At 35.9% G+C, this 22,514-nt stretch overlaps 2 protein-coding genes across 2 annotated transcripts; both read right to left on the reverse strand.

The window, feature by feature from the left end:
- Positions 1 to 435: 435 nt before the first annotated feature.
- Positions 436 to 1,401, reverse strand: LOC115272548 (olfactory receptor 52N4-like). Its single transcript, XM_029915591.1, has one exon. It carries the CDS (start codon positions 1,399 to 1,401, stop codon positions 436 to 438), a length of 966 nt encoding a protein of 321 aa, XP_029771451.1.
- A 10,294-nt stretch (positions 1,402 to 11,695) lies between these two features.
- On the reverse strand, positions 11,696 to 12,661 carry LOC115272002 (olfactory receptor 52N4). Its single transcript, XM_029915004.1, has one exon. It carries the CDS (start codon positions 12,659 to 12,661, stop codon positions 11,696 to 11,698), a length of 966 nt encoding a protein of 321 aa, XP_029770864.1.
- Positions 12,662 to 22,514: the final 9,853 nt, after the last annotated feature.

The following is a 22,514-nucleotide window of genomic DNA, read 5'->3' on the forward strand; positions in this document are numbered from 1 at the left end:
ATATCGAGAAAATAGAGAAATTTTGGTAATGATAAAAACATATCATATATTTTCCAGAGGAAAGCAACAAATGTCTTTCAAACTAGAAATTCCAATCACTATTTGAAAACAAAACAAACTAGCACCTGGCAGCAGAATATATTTATGATTTATTCATTTCTTTTTATAATTTGCTCAGCTTCCCGTTGTCTTTTGCTCATGGGAACTTGAGTTAATGATGAAACTACTCGACTGGGGTGAGGAGGTGAAAAATTCAGGGTGTGCAGGGTCACATAAATGACTTTGGAATTCTTAAAACATTTGCTGCCTCTCTCAGGTCATACCTTGGTCAAGAACAAAATAGTAATCTTAAAAAGGCATCTTTACACTCTGACTAAACAGCCAACAGAGTATTCTTTTCCTTCCCCTTCACCTCTTCTGTGAAAAATATCTCCTCTATGTACTGTAGAATTTGATGTTCTTTGAACTTGAAAAGTACTTTATGACACAGTCTCGTATCTGCTTGGTTTTTACCCCATAGACAATAGGGTTCATAGTGGGAGGCAAGAGCAGATAAATATTGGCCACAATGATGTGGCAAGATGGAGGGATTGTGTGGCTCCCAAAACGATTAAAAAAGAAGCAAAAGAAGGCTGGACTGTAGGAGAAGACAATGGCACAAATGTGGGCAGTGCAGGTGCTGAAGGCCTTCTGCCGAGCATCTGCTGAGGAGAGGCTGACCACTGCCCGGAGGATCATGGTGTAGGAGACTGTGATGCACAAGATGTCAAAGCCCCCAATCAGGAAGGCAGCCATCAGACCATAGATGACATTGGCCTTGATATTTCCACAGGATAACTTGGCTACTGATAGCTGGTCACAATAAGTATGGTGTATTATATTACCCTTGCAATAGGGTAGTCTCTTGGTGAGGAAAATCAAGGGAATGATGAGAAATACTGCTCTCAGGAAAGTAGCAAGCCCAACCTTTGCAATGACAGGATTGGTGAGGATAGTTGAGTAGCGCAGAGGGTAACAGATGGCCACATAACGGTCCAGGGCCATAAGCATGAGCACCCCAGACTCCATCCCTGTGAAGGTGTGGATGAAGAACATCTGGACTAGGCATTCTTCAAATCTAATTTCCTTGAGGTGAAACCAGAAGATGCAGAGAGCTTTAGGGATTGTACTAGAACACATGACAAGGTCAGTAAGGGAAAGCATTGCCAAAAAATAATACATGGATCTATGCAGGGAGTCTTCATAGAAGATGAGGTAGAGGAGTCCACAATTCCCTACCATTGCCACAACATACATGGAGCAGAATGGGAAGGAAATCCACAGGTGCCTGTCCTCCAGTCCTGGGATCCCATTAAGAATGAATGAGGCTGGGGTCAGGTCTGTTTGGTTCAGAATTATCATAATTAGGCTGGTTTAATCATTAAGAGGCTTGTAGGGTTGTAATTTTATTTTTGTTTTGTTTTATTTTTTGACCCTCCAAGATTTGGAAAAATAGGAAAAATAATCTCAGTTGTGCTCTCTGTCTGTCTGTCTGTCTGTCTGTCTCTTTCTCTCTCTTTGTCTCTTCTCTCTGTTAAATATTATATTTTAATAACAAGAAAACAAACATTTGGAATGTCAGGAACTGTGTATTTAAACATTATCTAAACTCAGTTAAGCCATTGTTTGTTAATTCATTAATTTACCAGTTCATTAAAAATATATAACACCCACCATGCATCAGGCTTTATCACATATTGCATCTACATTATTTTAAAAAGAAAGGATATAGATACATATCCCTCTAAACTTATAATCAAGTGGAATTGTGTTACACACATGATCTTTGTTATTATTATCTTTCTGATTGATATCTGATATAATATCTTATTTGAACGTTAACTACTATACCCTGTCCGTTGGGAGTTTTCTTAAAGTAGAACTCACTGATTACCTTACCAGTAATACAACAGATATGATTAAGATGCAGTTTGATTGTTTTTATTTTTTATATCATATTGTTCTTTGTTTTTAATAATAATTTATATTTTTGCCTACTATGTATCATGTAGAGTTCTAAGAAGCATAAATATATTAGCTCATTTTATCCTCGCTACAAACCCAGATTACATTTTTATTAATCTGCACTTTATTATTAAGTAAATGAAGGCTCTGTGTGCATGAGGTTTCTAAGGACTGAATTTCAAAGGCATTCTCAATCTCCTAGCTTAAGGTATAGATATTAAGAGGACCACTGATACTTTTTTACATGAACTATTCTTCCTTTGCTTTTCTTCATTTATTTGGTTTTTTGTTCTGAACTATTTAAGAATATTTTTAAACTTCTGTGCTTTCAAATTCAGTGGTAGTGGTTATGATGATAGAAGTGTCTGTGTTTTGTGTCTGGAAATTTGTGACCTTTGGATTTGGAAAATATCTTGTACTAATTTTTGATACTATCTTCACAACCATATCCTTGTTATTTTACTACTGTTACTTTTGATGAGATACAAGATCTTCCGGACTTATTCCCCCTTTTTAATTTTTTTTCTTTTAAAATGTTTGCATTGGGGCCTACTGGGTGGCTCAGTAGGTTAAGCATCAAACTTCAGGTTAGATCGTGCTCTCACAGTTCATGGGCATGAGCCTTGCGTCAGCTCTGTGCTGACAGCTCAGAGCCTGAAGCCTGCTTAAGATTCTGTGTCTCCTCTCTTTGTTCCTTCCCCCCTCATGCTCTGTCTCTTCTTCAAAATACACATTAAATTTTTTTAAAATTTTTTATGGTTTTTACTTATTTTTGAGAGACAGAGACAGTGCGAGCAGGGGAGGGTCAGAGAGGGAGATACAGAATCTGAAGGAGGCTCCAGACTCTGAGCTAGCTGTCAGCACAGAGCCCAACACGGGGCTTGAACCCACAAACCGTGAGATCATGACCTGAGCGGTAGCCAGATGCTTAACTGACTGAGCCACCCAGGTGCCCCTAAACATTTTTTAATGTTTATATTGGATCTATTTTTTTAATCCATTTTCTAGAAAAATTCATGAACTCTATATCCCAAATATCTTGGCATTTTTTGTTGTTTTCTAATAATACAAATTTCCCATATCATATTTTCTTCTGAATTATGTGTATCTGATGGTAATAAATATATATGTGGATGTATACACTTCACATTCAATTTCTATATCATTTAAGTTTCAATTATTTATATAGCTTTTTTTATTTTGCTTTGGAGGAGTTTCCAACATATCTGGTAAATTTTGAATAATTCACACTTAAGAGAGAAGAGGGTGTGTGGTGGCTTAATTGGCTGAGTGCGGGCCTCTTGATTTTGGCTCAGGTCATGATATCCCAGTTCATGAGATCAAGTCCCCCCTTGGTGCTATCAGCACAGAGCCTGCTTGGGATTTTCTCTTTCCATCTCTCTCTCTGTCCTTCCCTGCCTCAACATAAATAAATAAACATTTAAAAAAAGGAAATGAGAATGAGTTTAACTTTGAGGCCTTTCAGAAGAGCTTCTCAGAGGAATGGACAAATGCTTTTAAACATGAAGCATGACTTGGTTTATGACAGGCCAAATGGGCAGAGCAATGTTATCTTTTGCTTCTTGCAATTTCCTACTCAAATCATATTGATATTTTTAGCTTTGTGATTTTTCAAACTTCTCTCCTTTTTATGTTCCCCCGTAATAGCCTCTAGTATAACGTATTTCAGGAAGACTCAACTCTCTCTTGGACAGTTTAGAAAGCCAACCTCTAAGTATAATGTAATTAGCAAAGTACTAGGCTTACAGTTACATCAACAGTTGTTGATGGAATCAATGTCTTTCACTATTTTAATATCATGGTATTATAAAAATCTTATTCTATTTTTGAATCATCCATAATTTAATAAAACCTTCACATTCAGACAAGTTGTATTTTATACCTCTAATATATAGCAAGACAGTACATATTAATGTTGATAAATATTTTTAATAAACAAGCAGATTAATGAATTAACAAGTCATAGTCTATACTTTAAGCATTATTAAATCAGTGCTATAATATAAATTTTATTACCTTAAAAGCACAAAGAACCACCAGAGGGGGAAAAAGCTATAACATTTACCTCATAAATCACCAGAGTAAGTTTAAAAAAATAATGAAACCAAGAAAACAGAGGAAATCTGAAAGAAGCAAAAAAAATGTACTAGGTAAAATAAATATATTGGTTTGAGAAACAAAGATCAACTATTTAAACTGATCTTCAGCTTCTGAGGTTAGTGTCATTGGTCTGGCCTTCAAGCAGGCTAACAAAAGCCTTACAATTTGAATTTTGGGAAAAGGAACAGTGTGAGTTTATAATGTAAGTGTTGTATTTCCATGAATAACAAATTGCTATCATGTTTCATTCTATCAGGCTTGTAAATGTGTACTTTATGTTTGAATAAAATAATATTTTTATGATTATTTTCATATATATCATTGAAGGATATTTTAAAAACTATAAAACTCATATATATAAGTGCATATGTGTTTATCCTTACATATGCATGTTTACCATTAAAATAAAATAGATATTGAAATTTATTTTTTATATTTGGCTAGTGTACAATAAATTGTCATAAGGTGTTGAAAAAATAATATCACTACTCATTTCTCCTTAATGCAATCAAATAATCAACTCTTTATGCAACAGAAGTAGATACATTTAGGAAAAGTATACCTATGCATAATTTAAAAATAGGCAATATAGTTTTTTTTAAATGTTTTTTTAATGTTTTATTTATTTTTGATACAGAGAGAGACAGAGCATAAGAGGGGGGCGGGCAGAGAGAGAAGGTGACACAGAACCAGAAGCAGGCTCCAGGCTCTGAGCTAGCTGTCAGCACAGAGCCCGACACGGGGCTCGAACTCACAAATGTGAGATCTGACCCGAGCTGAAGTCGGAGGCTTAACCGACTGAGCCACCCAGGTGCCCCTAAAAAATAGGCAATATAGTTTTGAGATTACTTTTGCTGTGTTCTAGAGACCATTTTTCCTAAATGTGAAATAGTTACCCTAACTTTTATCTTATCCTTTCTTTTTATAGATATATCTTTAATTACTATAAGTGACTTTCATGTTACACAATAATTTTAGGTCCCATGTTTAATACATTTGCAAAACTATCAGAGATCCACAGTTATACACAGGTAATATAGTGTTAATCACAAAATAAATAAGGAAATGTCCAAAACGGATGTAAAATGATTTCAATACATCACAATCCAATTTTTCTAGCAAGGAAAATTAACTAATATTATATTGTGGATGTAAGAGTAACACAAACACATATATGTTATTTATACAGTACAATTTTGATATCATTTTGTCTATTATCACTCCCAATCCCCATACACAATAAATTTGCCTTCTTGTTATGATGATGGGTCCCTCTAAGCAAGTGCTATTATCTAAAATGGATGAAATGCAGTCTCAAATAAATGTCTCTAGAAATTTAACAAGAAAAATTAGATTCTCTTTCTGAGAACAAGGGAGGGCAGGTAAGAAGCAAGAGTGTTCTGACCATAACTGAGAACTATTCTCTAGATATCCCCCATTTCTTCTTGCCATGAGTATGATTCATACCTGACACCCACTACAACAGAACCAGTGATTCCTATTGGGTTATGGAAATGGCCTAGATATTAATAATCATGATGGAAAGTTATACAGAATTGCTGCTCTCTGAGGATTGGGGAAATGAATATTTTCTAACCTCCCAACCTCCCACAATACTCCTGCCTCCAAAGATGAATGGACTCAAATCTGTATTTCTGAGAATATCATAAACAATTCATATGCATTCAAAATCTCTGCTTTATCTTTCTGCCTAAAAAATATACCCTCTAGTCCCACTTTTGTGTTCCTTTAATACCTTAGGATCTGAGCAACAGATAGTGAGCTGAATGCAATCTGGTCCAGGTATTCAGGATCATAGTAAAAAAAATATGACATATATATATACATGCACAGGGCTCAATTTCTGAATCCCATGGTATCTGCACTGGTGAAATGGGTATTTAAGAAAAATGTCCTATCTATCCTAAAGGGATACTTCAAAACATTAGAGACACAGGTGTTTGTGTGGCAATCAAGTTAACCTTTATGAGAGGAGGAAAAGAGTGGAAAACTTCCATTCTTACTGTTATATGATGATACTGAATAAGTGAATTATTTTATATGCATGTGTGTTTGCACACCCATGCTTGTGTGTGGGCATGTATTTAATGGAGAGAAATTTAAATGAGCACAAATTTTCATAAAAGTGAGTGATTTTAATACTTACTGCAGAGTTTTTTCTTTTTGTGTGAGGTTTTGTAAGACACATGGTAAAAGTACTGAGTACAGAATGCTTTTCAGACGTCCATCCATTTATTTCAATCACTTATTCTTTAGTGTCTCGAATTAAACAACATCATTGATTACTTAGTCATCCCCAAGTCAGAGTAGTAGCTATTAAAAAGGGGTCAAACAACATGAACTTTGAAAACTTTGTTAGATCAGAATTCACATATTATATTATTCCCTTTATATGAAATATTAAGAAGAGGCAAATCCATAGAATGGAAAAAAAATTTTTGGTTGCTAAGGGTATGGAGAAAGAGGTGGCTGCTTAAAATGTATATACTTTTTTGGGGAGATGACTAAAATACTCCGGAGTTAGATAGTGGTGATGGTTGCACAGCACTGGGAATGTACTAAAAGCCACTGAATTGCACCTTTAACATAATTAAAATGGTAAATTTTGCATTATGTGACTTTTACCACATTTTTTTAAGTCACAAAGCTCTCTTACTGAGATTCAGCTACTTTTTTGCTTTACTTATTATTATTTATTTTGTGGCACAGTGTATTTTTAAAGAATTTAGCATAAATCTATTCCCACAGGCTTCTATACATTAGTTTACAACCATTTATATCTTAATGAATGAAGATGTTACTTGAAAGACACATTAGACCTAGTGTAGGTTCAGTAAGTTAACAATAGGCTAAGTTTATATGCACCTAAGTTTATATGCACTTGGATCTTAATGCAAAAAGATGTTGGTTGAAAGAGGGTTTATACACAGTATAATTTAATGAGTTAAGCATATGGCTAATCCCATATGCTTCTACACATACGTGTGCAAATGCTTAATTTTTCTTACTTATTTTTTTAAATATGAATACAGTTGGTATACAGTGTATATTAGTCTCAGGTGTACAACATAGTGACTCAACATCTCTATACATTATGTTACACTCACCACAGGTATAGCTACCCTCTGTCACCATACATCAGTTACAATATCATTGACTGGATTCCTTATGTTGTACCGTTTATTCCCATGACATACTCATCCCATAACTAGAAGCCTGTATCGCCCTCTCTCCTTTACCCATTTGGCCCATCCTCCCACCTTCCTACATCTGGCAACTACCAGTTTGTTTTCTGTATTTATGGGTCTGATTCTGCTTTTTGTTTATTCGTTTTGTTTTATTTTTAAGATTCTACACATGAGTGAAATCATATGTACTTTCCTTTCTCAGTCTGATTTATTTTACTTACATAATACTATCTAGATCCATCTACATGTCTCAAATGGCAAGATTTCATCCTTTTTTTAATGACTGCATATTTTATTGTGTATATATATCATGTCTTCTTTATTTATTCATCTGTCAATGGACACTGAGATTTCTTCCATGTTTTGGTTATTGTAAATAATGCAATAAACAGAAGAATGCATATACCTTTTCAAATTAGCATTTCTGTTTTCATTGGATAAATACCCAGGAGTGAAATTAATGGATCATATGGTATTTTTATTTTTAATATCTTGAGGAATCCCCATACTGTTTTGCACAGTAGCCCAGCTATTATTTTTAATTAAGCATTGCCCTAAGTGCTGCAAACTTTTAATTTGTATCAATAAGGTGAGAAGATTGATTTTGACAGGGTTTTTTTCTAGTTTATACATTGCTTTTATTAGGGACAAACTTTTTAATATGGTCAGTTTGCCATTTTCATTCATGTCACTCAGAGTTTATTGCTTTTTGTGTTAACACAAGTATCTCTCTGGGATAAATGCTCAGGAGTGTAACTGGAAATTATATGATAGTTCCAGAACTGTGTTTTTAAGAAACTGTCAAAAATGTTTTCCAGAATGGCTGTCCTGTTTTATATTCCTACCAGTAATATATCTGTGATTCTGTTTCTCCATATTCTTGCCAGAATTTCATGTTGTTAGTATGCTTTACTTTATCCTATGTCATGTTTATGTAGTGATATCCTGATCCAATTTTAATTTTTATTTGTATACAACCAATGATGTGATTTTTTGTGTGTCTATTTGCCATTTGTATATCTTATCAGTGAAATGTCTGGTTTTGTGGGGGGGGTTAGTCTTTTTTATTTTTTGTCTTTTCTAATTAGATTTTTTTTTTTTTTACCATTGAGTGACTGTGTGCATGTGTGTGTGTGTGTGTGTGTGTGTGTGTGTGTGTGTGTGTGTGCTGGATATGTCCTGAAAGTATTTTTCACAGTCTGTAGCTTATCTTTTCATCCTCTTAGTACAGTCTTTTGCAGAGCAAAATTAAGAAAAAAATTTAATGTGGCTTGATTTTTCACTTTTTTTTCTATTTTGAGTTGTGCTTTGGTGTCAAGTCTAAGAATTCTGCCTAGCCCTGGATCTTAAAGATTTATTTTCAAATGTTTTAGAGCTTCAAATTTTATATTTAAGTTCATAATGCATTATTTTGCGTTAATTTGTGTATAAAGTACAACAAAGGTACAATCTTGATTTAGGTCCAGAGTGTTTTGGTTTTGTTTGCCTATCAATGCCTGATTCTTCTAATAGGCTTTCTTGAAAGACTACATTTCCTTTATTGAATTTCTTTTGTTTGTTTGTCAAAAATCATTTGGGCATATATATGGGGGTCTCTTTCTGGGTACTCTATACTGTTCCATTGATCTATGTACTTATCCTCTGCTAATACCACAGACCTGATTATTGTAGCTATGTAAGTCTTGCAACTGCAAAGACTGCTTCCTCATTTCAGTATATATTTTCAGTTTTTAAAGCTACTGTCATCCTTTTGATATTCCAAATAAATTTTAGAAAAAATTGTCTATATTAACACAAAATCTTTCTGGGATTTTCATAGGAATTGCAGTTTAGGAAAAACTGGTATATTCTCATCCATGAACATGTTTGTCTCTTCATTTAATTGGATTTTTAAAAATTTATTTTATTGACAATGTATAGTTTTATTAGTACATATTATTATATTATATATATTATTTTAATATAGAAATATAATTACCATTCAACCTTCTACTTCTATAAGCTTAACTACATTAAAATACCTCATTTAAATGGAATCTTAAGAACGTTTGTCCTTGTGTGGCTGAGTTATTTCACTTAGTATAATATCTTCAAGGGCCATCCATGATATAGCATATGACAGTTTCCTTATGTTTATGCCTGAATAATATTATGCCATATGTATATACTATATTTCTATACCTATTCATCTATCCATAGATCTTTAGGTTCCTTTTATATCTTGGATATTGTGAGTAATGCTGCAATGAACATGAGAGTACATATATCTCATTGAGGTCTTATTTTCAATCCTTTTTGGTAAATTCTCAGAAGTGGAATTTTTGTATTATATGGTAATTCTATTTTTAATTTCTCAAGGAACCGCTATACTGTTTTTTTTATACTGACTGCACAATTTTACATTCCCGTTGACAAGTGGGCATGGGTTCTAATTTTTCCACATCTTCACCAACTTTTTGTTTGATTTATTCTATAATTAAATCTTAGTAGGATGTGAGGTGATATCTCACTGTGGATTTGATTTGCATTTCTTTAACTATTAGTGATGTTGAACATCTTTTCATACCTGTTGGCCATTTAGTATGTCTTCCTATTAAATGGCAGTAAAGAAAATCATAAAATGTGTCATACTTCTGAAGTAAAATAATGGAAATGTTTCAAAATATCAGGCATACAGAATTTCATTTAATATTCTTAAGTCATATAGTTATATAAGCCCAGAAAGAGGCTCATTTCATTTCTTAATATAGAAGCCACTGGTGAAATTGCAAAGGCAATTTCAGGTGATGGATGTGATGATGGAAAGACAAATTAGTGTGAAAATGATTTCAAGATGGGACAGTAAAGGGAAAGAAGATGACAACTTGTTCTTTGAATAGATCTTTAAGATGGAATGACCCCAGGTTGACCTGAGTACTGGACCTAGGAAATTGTAGGTCCTTGGATTGTGCATTACATTTGCCTTACCCACACCAGAAGCTACCTTAAGAACATACTCTTAAGGTAGTAATATGTTGTTGAGACCATCTGGATGGTATATGTGACTGAACCCAGTTAAGACTTCCATATGAAATCTTAAGATCCTGGCAGGCAGATATGGAGATCTACTCCTCTTGCAACACCCAAGAAAAGACTTATGTGTAAGATATCTTCTTATTAACCCTGCTGCCTACCAACCTGGAATGGTCTGCCTCTCTCTTCAGTCTCTCTTTGCCCTTGGTTTACAAAAGCCACTTTATAACCAACACTTGTTCTACAACTTTTGAGATCAAGATAAGCAAAGAAATAAGGTAAAAAATGGAAGGTAGTTATATATTAGGGGGTGGTGTTGTCAGTAAGATTTTAAGATGTGAGATTGTAAAGGACTAATTAAATAATTAAATGCAATTGATTGATATAGTTACCTAAATTGGGCAGAGACAATCTGTATTCTTTTAAGATGAGCAGAAAGATATAAGAATAATAATTAATTTTATTCTATATTCCTTACAAAATTGGCTTAGATCATGAGACATTAATATAAAAACACTATTTCCTCCAGTCTTTAATTTGTTCATTAATATAAAAGAATCCTGAATATTACAAAGTGATATTTAATTTTATTTATTAGATTCACAATTGCAGATAAGAGGAAACAAGTTGATTTTGATCCCTTCTCATGCTGTTCTTATGAAAAACTATACTGTTTGTTACATTTGGTTAGAGAGATCTATCTACCCCAACCTCCAGATAATATGCTTTCAAAAGTCCTCTTAAGGAAAACTACATAACGGATTAGTCTGTAGTGAAATATTGTGTGCATCCTAGCTAAGAGAGACCTATTCAGCCACATTCTCTCAGATGCTCAGAGACTTTAAAATTTGTTAAATTAATGACTCCATACACAGGACTTTATAACTTCTCTTTCAGAAAGAAGTCATCGAAAAATATTTAAGCAGTGATTAAAACAATATATAGCACATGATTTCCAGAGGAAAGTAACAACTGTCCCTCATTCTAGAAATTATAATAGCTACTCCAAAACAGAATCACCTACTTCGGCTATTTATTTATTTATAAATATAATTTATTGTCAAATTACTTCTACTTTATTTTTTAATAAAAATGGGCTAATCAGGTTTTGTTCAAGGATATGTATTAATTATTAGATTCATACTTCATAGGGCTAACAAGGAAAAAAAATTCATGGGAAGGTCAGTTGGCAGGCCAGTTGAGATTCTCAAGGCATGTATTTAGAAATGCACCAATCAACAACTCCATTTCCATGATCAAAACAGTACTTCCCAAACATTTTACACCTCTTGCCTAAGCAGGAGCTCCTCCCTCTCATGGAAAATGTATTTTTTTGGTAACTGTCTCTTTTACATACTGTGGGATTTGATGTCCTTAGAACCTGAAAAGATCCTGATGACACAGTCACGTATCTGTTTGGTTTTCACTCCATAGACAATAGGGTTCATAGTGGGAGGCAGAAGCAGATAAATATTGGCCACAATGATGTGGCAAGATGGAGGGATTGTATGGCCCCCAAATCGGTGGGAAAAGAAAGAGAAGAAGGCTGGACTGTAGGAGAAGACAATAGCACAGATGTGGGCAGTGCAGGTGCTGAAGGCCTTCTGCCGAGCATCTGCCGAGGAGAGGCTGACCACTGCCCGGAGGATCATGGTGTAGGAGACTGTGATGCACAGGATGTCAAAGCCCCCGATCAGGAGGGCAACCATCAGACCATAGATGGCATTGGCCTTGATATTTCCACAGGATAATTTGGCTACAGACATGTGATCACAGTAGGTGTGAGGAATTATATTCCCTCTGCAATAGGGCAGGCGCTTGGTGAGAAAAGTGAAAGGAATAATGAGCAACACCCCTCTCAGGAAAGTAGCAAGCCCAACCTTTGCAATGACAGGATTGGTGAGGATAGTTGAATAGCGCAGAGGGTAACAGATGGCCACGTAGCGGTCCAGGGCCATAAGCATGAGCACCCCAGACTCCATCCCTGTGAAGGTGTGGATGAAGAACATCTGGACCAGACATTCATCAAAGCCAATTTCTTTGAGATGACACCAGAATATGCTGAGAGCTTTGGGGATTGTACTAGAGCACATGACAATATCAGTAAGGGAAAGCATGGCTAAAAAGAAATACATGGGCCGGTGCAGGGAGTCCTCATAGCGGATGAGGTAGAGGAGCCCACAATTCCCTACCATTGCCACAACATACATGGAGCAGAATGGGAAGGAAATCCACAGGTGCATGTCCTCGAGTCCTGGGACTCCATTAAGAATGAATGAGGCTGGGGTCCAGTTTGTTTTATTCAGCATTAGCATGATCAGTTAGGCCTAAAATTCATGTGAGTTTTCCTAGAGTAAGAAAAAGAGAAGAAAAATATGGCTTATGGCTACTGCATCCCTCTCCGCTCCACATTTTTAAATTCCATAGTGCATTTTAATGATCAACCAAATTTTCTAAGGGCCAGGGAATAGATTTTTGTCTATTTGTTGTGTGCTGATTAAGTCATCGTTCATCTAACAATTTCTTATTAAGTAATCAAAGTTTTCATCGTAGACACTAAATCTTCATTATTTTTTTAAAGATTTACATCCTCATAGATTTATAATCAAGTATGATTCTGTTATGTCTTCTCTAAAGAGATTTTTGTTAGAAAACCTCACTTACCTTTTAATAAATATATGAATTTCCTTATTTTTAATTTTTTCCCACTTTTTCCTAACTTTAGCAACATTTCACATTTCAGATGGGTTCTAGTGGGAGACAATATACATGGAAATTTAATATTTCTAATAATATATCAAATTCATTCTCATTCAAGAGAAAAGTTAATTAATCCCAAATTCTATACTTACAACTAAACTTAATTTCAAGTTAACTAAATATTTGGGATAGATAAATGGTATTTCATTCTTTCATTAATCTTTTAGTTTCTCAGAAATATTTACTGAGCACTTACAGTGTGATCATATGAAGAACAAGATAGTTTCATCCTTTAAAGAATTCAGAGTTTAACGGAAAGACACAAGTGCACACAAATAATCACAGTAAACATAACAAAAACTGAAATAGATGTACATTTTTTTAAATAGGCACTATGTTAATAAAGTGGATGTGTGTTTTTGTTGGAGGGGTGTTTGGAGGAGGAATTGGTGATTGTCAAGAAGGACCATGTTGAAGAAAAGATGTTTGGTATCTATTTTGAAGGAAGACAAGTTGTAAGGGAGATACATTTGTAAAATAAATTCCAAAGGAAAAAGTCAATAGGTACAAGTATAGAAATTAAAACAAGCATGCAAAAAAAAAAAAACCAATGAAAAGAAATCAAAATGATCAAGTCTATGAGCATTCACTAGTATGAAAGGAACAAATGATAACCTGGACATTTGACCAGGATCTAGATCATAAAGAATCTTGTAATGATAAGATAATAGGAAATTCCTGGATAACAGGAAAGTAAATACTAAAGAACTCACAAGAATCTAGAGGGTCAAGAATGTACTCTACAGTGCTTTAAAACTTATTAAGCAATGAGAAAATCAGAACCCTCCTCCTACCCCTCATGGGAATACTCTCTACCTCTATCACCACCACCCCATCCCCAGCAATGAGGGCAGAAGTATATGAAAACCTTTGAGATATTGTAGTCTCTGTTCAATGGGTAATCAAAATAAGAATTAATGGAAGATTGAAGCTGACTAGAATTGCAGGTAGTCATTTATTTAGCAGACTCCACAAACAAGCAATTTATGTAAAATTTCTATTTCCTGAAAGGAAAGGACCTCTGGCCTAATTGGTTTTCTTTAATCACCTTCCCAGTAACCTTATAATGACCAGAAATAGGAAAAGGTGCATAAGATTTTCCATAGAAAATTGTCAACTAATATGGTAGAAATTTCACCAATTTATTAGAACAACTGGACCCCAGGGCTGAGTTTTGTAATTCACTTAATCTCTTTGAGGTGTTTTTGACCTTCCAATATCTATAAGATCAGGTCAGTACAACAAAAGCAGGATCTTGGTGAAATACATGGATTTTAACTCCATCTTTCCAAGTCCTAAAGGTATACATGTGGGTAATTTATGTAACTTCCTTACAAATAGATTACCTATCTTTTTAAATACTGATAAACTATTATTGTAAGAAATAAAGAGTCCAGAAACCAAATACTGAAACACATATTAAGCCATCTCATTAATGACAGAGGAAACAGTTTAGGAACAAAAATGGCATTTTCAAGGGACATTTGGCTGGCTCAGTCAGTAGAGCATGAGACTCTTGATCTTGCAGTCAAGAGTTCAAGTCCCATGTTGGGACTAGAGCTTACTTAAATAAAGTATTTTCAATATTACTGAGTCAATGCATGTGTGTGGAGAGAAAAAAGAAACACACCTTGCTCCCTAAATCATGTTATATGCAAAAACAGGCTTAGAAAAATATAAGAGCTAAAAATATAAATGCAAAATACACATCCTCTTTGGCATTTGGAGTAAGCAAAAATTTGAAAACAACACAGCTGACCACTGACAGCATGGAGCCTGCTTGGGATTTTCTCTCTCTCTGCCCCTCCCTCACTCCTTCAAAATAAATAAATAAACAATTTTTTTAAAAACATAAGTACCACTAAATTGAAAACTGAAAATATTTTTCTGAGATTACAAAAGCATTTTTGGACAGATTTCTTTTTTAAAAATAGTAGATAAGCATTTCTTTTATACTCCTCAATTTCCTTTTTATCTGTATAGCTTTAGTCATTAAAACTGGCTTTATACTCACCCAAATAATTAGTTCCCATCTTCAGTATATTTGCAAAACTCTTCAAGATCCAAGTTAAAGACCTAGTATTAACTACAATTTTAAGCAGTTTTATTTTCCAAAATAATTTTGATACAACAGAATTCAGTTTCTTCTACAAGGAAATTTGACTTATATTATGCTGGCCTGTAAACAAGATTACTGGAATAGTAACATTAATACATGACTATCTCCAAACTTATAAAGTACAGTTTTGATATCACCTGCAGTACATCCTCATTCTTCAACTCTATAGTTAAGAAAATTTGCTTTTGTATCCAGGTTCTTCTTTTCATATGAGAGTTTTTGCTTCTTGTGGCTTTTGCTACCCAGAAACAATGGAAAAAAGTCATAGCTCAGTCTCTCTAGAAAGTCATAAAAGAAAATTGCACTCTGATTTTGAGGACTAGGGGAAGGACAGGTAAGAAGCAGGAGTAATCTGGTCATTGATCTAATGGTGGAGAACTCTTTTCTAACTGTTCTTCCATGTCTCCTTGTCATGAGAGTGATTCATGTCCAAATTCCACCACCAATGAAATAAAGATTCCTTTATAGATAGAGATATGAAACAGATGATCATAATCACAATAACACTAGACTAAATTTTAGTGCCATATTTGGGAAAACAGACATTAAATAAAAACACCCAATCCCACACAATATTTCTGCATTCCAATTGTGTGAATGAAATTGAAGATTTATTTCTGGAAAAATAATAAACAATTGATATATACCCAAACCTGTCTCCACTTTATCTTACTGACAATCAGAAAGAAAAAAAGAAAGATGAGCAGAATGAAAAGAAGAAAGATGCACAGAAAGAAAGAAAGATGCACAGAAAGAAAGAGAAAGAAAGAAAGAAAAAGAGAAGGAAAATGAACAAAAATAAGAAATCCTGTCACTAGCCCTTCTTTTGTATGTCTTAAATACCTTAGTCCCTGGATAGCAAAACAGTGGGGTGAATGCAGTCTAGTCCAGGTGTTTAGGATCTTCTTTAAAAAAAAAATCACAATCCTAGAATAAATGTGCACATGTAGCAGCCAATCTGCCAACAGTGATATCTGTACTATTGAACCAAGCTTTTAAAGGAAAATGTGTGTTATGCGTCCCAAGGGAATATGTCAGAGTATTGGAGACACAGATGTTGGTGTGGGGATCAAGCTGTCCTCTGTGGTAAGAGGAAGAGCTAGAACTTTCCATTTTTATGGCCCAAATATTAACACATAAATAAATGAATAATCTCATATGTATATGTTTGTGTGTTTTCATGTATGTACAGGAAGGGAGAATGAAAGTGAACACAAGTTATTTTTACTTAAAACTAGGACTTGATATTTATCACACATTTATATTTTCTATTCCCCCACTGTCCTATGGAAAAATAGATCAAAAGCACTTAAGCAGTGTCGTGTCCCGCCCCTGCCAGCAGGGCGGAAAAGCCTCTCGGGTTCTTGATCCTGAGAGAGGGAGAGAAAGCAGGGCAGGAGGGAGACGCAGAGAGTGAAGACAGCACACGGAATCCGATCAAGCCTCTCTTTTTATTGAGAAAATACCGTATCTTATAAAGGTTTCAAGGCGGGAAAACAAGGCAGCTGACCTAGGTCGGTTGCTAGGAACCAGGGTTAAGGGATTAAAGCTAGGGTAAAAGAGGAACCAAACTAAAGTGTTTTAGCACAGCGCCTGAGGGGCTGATACTACCCTGCCTACAGGTGGTTGATCTTTGATCTTCTGGCTTCTCCTCTGACAGGGAGTGGCGCTCCCCTGCCTATTTTTGCAACTCCCCTCAGGGAGTGACATATCTGGCTAGCAAATGGCCAAACAGCTGAATCTTTGCCGCTCCCCACAAAGCAGAGAATTTTTTCATTCACACACTAATTCATTTTCTAATTTCATCTTTTAGTCATGTATTGTTTCATCTTTCCATTTGATGACTATTTATTGAAAACTTTCTATTTTCTAAGCTATGGTAGGAAATATGAAAACATGATCCCTGGCTTATTTTTATTTATTTTTTGCTTGTTTCAAGATTTTATTTAAACTCTAGTCACTTAACATATAATGTAGTATTCTTTCAGGAATAGAATTTAGTGATTCATCACTTACATATAACTGATAGCCCCTGGTTTAAAAGGTTACTTTTAAGGGAGACAAATGATGACTATTATGGCAATATAAAAAAGAAAGTCACCAAAAGATTAGGCTTATTACACCCACATATTAAGTTAGGAACAATATAAAAATTGATATATAAAATTAGATGAATATAAACCCTGAAACAATCATGATGATAGTGATAATTTAAAAAAAATAATTGATTTTTAATTTTTTATCTATTAAAAATAGATCAAAGTAATACCATCATACATTGAACAATTTGGGAAAATAGAAAGGTGTTTTTAATGAGATAAAAAACCACTTACAATTCTAAATCCTGGAAGGAACCTTTTGTATTTTTTTCCTTATTTTTAAAACTACATATATGTAAATGTATTGATATGCATGTATTATATATGTTTTAACAAAAAACTATGATAATGTACTGTAACATAGGCTGGCATTTTGATCTAATATTATATAATTAATCATTCCAAAATGGGGTTGTTTTGATTGAATAAAAGGTAATCCAACAAAACTAAAAGTCAATCGTTGGAATGGGAGAAGATATTTGCAAATGACATACCTGATAAGGGTTAGTATCCAAAGTCTATAAAGGACTTTTCTTTCATTTTTTTTTATTATTAATAGTTTATTGCCAAGTTGATTTCCATATAACACCCAGTGTGCTTCCCCACAAGTGCCCCCTTTTTATAACCATCACCTCCCATCCCCTTTCCTCCTCCCTCTTCAGCCTTCAGTATGTTTTCAGTATTCAAGAACTCTCAGTATAAAGGACTTTTCAAACTCAACACTCCAAAAGCAAATAATCCAGTGAAAAAATGGGCAGAATTGGAGTTTCTGGTAGTGTTCTCTGGTCCTTTCTAGTCTTTGTTGCTTTTGGTCTTTTTTTTGTTTTGTTTCGTTTTGTTTTGTTTTGTTTTGTTTTGTTTTGTCTTTTCTCCCCTCAGAGAGTCCCCTTTAAAATTTCTTGTAGGGCTGCATTAGCGGTCATGAACTCTTTTAGTTTTTGTTTGTCTGGGAAACTCTGACTTTTCCTTCTACTTTGAATGACAGCCTTGCTGGATAAAGAATTCTTGATTGCAGATTTTTCTGATTCAGCAGGTTGACTATATTCTGCCACTCCTCCGCCTGCAGAGTTTTTGTGGATACATCTGCTGCTAACCTGATCTGCCTTCCCTTACAGGTTAAGGACTTTCTTCCCCTTTCTGCTTTCCTAATTCTTTCCTTGTCTGTGTATTTTGTGAATTTTACTATAATATCCCTTGTTGATGGTAGGTGTTTGTTGAATCTAATGGGGGTTCTCTGAGCTTCTTGGATTTTGATGTCTGTATTCTTATTCATATTAGGAAGTTTTTTCCACTCTAATTTGCTCACATAAACCTTTTCCCTTTTTATTCTCTCTTCATCTTCTGGAACTCGCATGATTCAGATATTGTGCCTTTTTAATAGGTAACTGAGTTCTCTAAGTCTTGTGTCACGCTCTTTTGCTTTTGTTTCCCTCTTTTTTTCTGCTTCATTATTCTCCATTATTTTGTTTTCTAGGTTGTTCATTCACTACTCTGCTCCATCTATCCTTGCCATTATGGCATCTGTTCTAGATTGCATCTTGATATAGCAAGATTGCACCCTGTCATTGCTTTGGGGGAACATATTTCTTGTTCAGTCCCCTGAAAGTGTTTTCACTCATTCTCTCTCTCTCCAACTACTTTCAGGGAGTGTTTTTCCTATACTCTCCCAATGCACTGCACTCTCCCCTATTCTCTGTCCTCTCTTCCCCAAAACACCACCCTACAGCTCTGCAGCTTTTCTCTCCCTCAGTTCACTCTCCACACCACGAACTTCCAAGTTCTGTGGCTCAAGTTATGCATACTGTTGTGCTATTCTCAGATCACTTTCCTAGGTGTACAAAATTGTTTTATGTGAATCTAGCTATGTTTTAGGGATGAAACAAGTTGAGGGTCTCTATGTTGCTCTGTCATCTTAACCATAATTAAAGTAATTTTGAGACTTTTGGAAATTGAGTACTTTTTTCTTTATCAGCATTTAAATGAAAATAAATAAATTCAAGTTTGTGTGGGAAGCCAGAACTTACCTAACTGTAAGATGAGTGACAGTATGTATGTAATAGAACTTAATGTGGTAGGTCTGCTCCCAAACTAATCCTCAATTTTTATAAGATAATACATAAAACATGCCAGCCACTTAATGATACTGTAATCATGGGATCATTGGAAACAAGCCCAGATCATAATGAGATTCATCACATATTAGGGTAAGCCTTATTTTTGCTATTCATGGAAAAGAGAAGAACATTTCCAGGGCAAGGTTTTTCACTGGGATAAATATACTGCACCTGCGTGTTGCCTTACAGACTTCTTTATTTCTGTCTATCTGTAGATTTGCTTCTCACCTCCTCACATTGCCTACATCCTATAAATCACAGCAGAGGAGTAGTTGAAATAGAGGTAGTGGTGGTTTAGGTAAAGCTCATGAGTCAGAGTCTCGGCAAGAAACAAAAGGTACACACACATGAGATTCTCAGGAGACTTAAATGAAGTTTCCATTTACTGGCTTGTAGGTGATGTTAAGGAAACAAAAATGGATGTTGAAAAAAATAGTGGAGAACAACATAATGACTTGTGTTCTTCTCCCACATGGAGAAGAGACGATTTTAAAAATATTCTTGGTGGAGCACCTGGATAGCTCAGTAGGTTGAGTATCTGACTTTAGCGGAGGTCACAATCTCACAGTTTGCCGGTTCAAGCCCCGTGTTAGGTTCTGTGCTGACAGCTAGCTCAGAGCCTGAAGCCTGCCTTGGGATTCTGTGTCTCCCTCTCTTTCTGACCCTCCTCTCCTCATGCTGTCTCTCTCTCTCTATCAAAAATAAATAAAACATTAAAAATTTTTAATATTATTGGGTAAAACTATACAATTTATAGCTGTTGCAGATGGGCACTTGGCAAATGCTTCATTGGCACATCCAGTCAGAACCCCAATGTCAAAATGGGCTGAGAGAATAAATGACTGAAACTCTCTTCTTGTACTTAAATCTCCTGCCAGTGATTACCATTGGTACAATCTAACCTGGTGGTGGGGGAAAAAAGCAGCGCAGGTTACACATATATGAGCTCCAGACATTTAGGTATAGAACTGTGCAGAGGTGGTGGAGAGAAGATATGGAAAGGCAAATACACAAAAAGATAAATGTTTGTGTGCATCTATATTTCTCATTCTTTCTTTCTCTCTCTCTCTCATTCTCTCTGCTCTCTATCTCTCTTCTCTCTCTCTCTCCTCCTCTTACTCCTCCTCGTATCAGCCCTACCCAACTATATCTTTTGAGTTACATTTAATCAGGTTTTGTCATCTGGCCCTCTTCTATGCCAAGACCCATCATAATTTAGGAGACTTTGCTCGAAGATGGCGGAGAGGAAGGGAGCTCTGTAAACTTCGTCTGCCCCATTGATCGAACTGAGAAGGACATTACTCTCATCTGCAAGAGCGGAAGGAGAAAATACGGACTCCAGAAGGAAGAGAACTTGAAGGATACCTGAGTGAGTGAGTGCGGACTGGGGAGATTGGAAAACGGGCCAGCCCGAGACGGGCAGAGGAGGTGGCAGCCCCAGCCCAATGCGGGGCAAGCGCGTGGAGCCCAAGAGACAAAGGGAAGAGACAGAGAGACTGAACACGCTCATAGTACTGTCTCTGGGGAAGACGTAAAGAAAGCTTAACTGCTCTTGGAGAAGCTCACTCCATAGATAACTACTGGGTAGCCTAAATCCCGAACCCAGTTGGCCCAAGGGAAGGAACAGCTTCCAGACCAGCGCCATATTGGGAAGAAGTCGGCCACCACTGCAGTGGCGGTGTCAGGGGTGCTCATTTTGACCTCGGTTTTGGGAGTGGGACCACGCACCTCATTTCCACGGCGCATCTCGTCCCCAGCATTGGCCGCGCGAACCCTGAATCCCAGGTGCCAACAGGGGGAAAAAAATAGCCCCCACCTCTACACTATCCCTGCAGAGAGTTGGTGGCGGTGGAGACCTGGGTGAGCGCCCAGGCTACAGGAGCTCTCAGCTCATTTCCAGCAGCTCCCGGTGCCCCCTCCTGCAACAGCTACGCCCTCATTCCTCCCCCAACCCTAATGCTATCCCTGCCGGGAGTTGGGTCTGTGACTGTGCACAGGCACATCACCTCCTGCTGCGCATCTCGCCCCAGGCAGGGGCCGCCGAAATCCCAGCCTGAGCCAAGACAAATTGACTCCTCCCCCTAAGAAGCCAGCAACCAAAACAAAAATATCTCATCTGTGGTAGCATAAAAAGTGCATGGACTAGAACTTTGAACCCAGGCGGGCCTTGAAAATACAATTTGGCTCAACCATGGCAAAAGGGGATCGGACTCATTAGAGTGGCCTACAGTTCATAGTTCAGGAAAGCTTGGAGTGATGCCTGCCTATCTAATCTCTGTAGACACCAAGGCTGAGCCTCTTAGAGCAGCCTCCAAGACCTACCACATCAAACCACTCCTATCCAAGACGGGGAGCTGCCATTTTTTTTTGTTTCTTTTTTAGTTGTTGTTGTTGTTGTTTTTTCTTTTTTTTTAATAATTTTTTCTTTTTTTCTTCATTTTTTTTCTTTTTGCTTTTTTCTGTATGTATTTTTTATTATTATTACTTTTTTTATACTTAAATTTTTAAAATTTTTTACTCCTTATTTTCCTTTCTCCTTTTCCCTTTTTTTTTTTCTCCTTTCTTCTTTATATAGGAGAATATATCTCATCCCTACCTCTCCCCTCAACTGGTCATACACTTTTAGACTGTCCACTGTCCTTTGTTGTCTCTGACGCCCTTTAATTTTTTTTTAATTTTTTTCTTCTTTTTCTTTTACTTATCTTCTTCTCCTCTTTTCATCTCTTTCCTCTCCATTCTCTTTATTTTCTTTCCCCCTGTTAATGTGTTTGTTTGTTTGATTTGTCTGTGATTTGTGTGTTACTGTTCCCTCTGTGTGTGTCTGTCTGTTTTCCTTCTTAGGGCTACACCAAGAAACAAGCCAAAGTGTGCAAGACAGTGAGTCCCAAATACCGCTGAGTAGGGAAATAAAATATTCAAAAGCACAACAAGAGAAAGTGAGAGACACCATTAAAAGAATATTTCCTGAAACGACAGGCCCTGGACAGTCAATAAGCCTCCGTTAACAGAGAAATATTAACATGTGCACAGTGCACAATGAGCTTTCTAAAGGTGACAGGAGACAGAAAACTAGCAA

Source organism: Suricata suricatta, chromosome 11 (genome assembly GCF_006229205.1).
Source record: "Suricata suricatta isolate VVHF042 chromosome 11, meerkat_22Aug2017_6uvM2_HiC, whole genome shotgun sequence".
NCBI lineage: Eukaryota > Metazoa > Chordata > Mammalia > Carnivora > Herpestidae > Suricata > Suricata suricatta.

Bases quoted from the DNA above. Each gene is read 5' to 3' on its own strand.
- LOC115272548 (XM_029915591.1), bottom strand. From the start codon at position 1,401: ATGATAATTCTGAACCAAACAGACCTGACCCCAGCCTCATTCATTCTT.
- LOC115272002 (XM_029915004.1), bottom strand. From the start codon at position 12,661: ATGCTAATGCTGAATAAAACAAACTGGACCCCAGCCTCATTCATTCTT.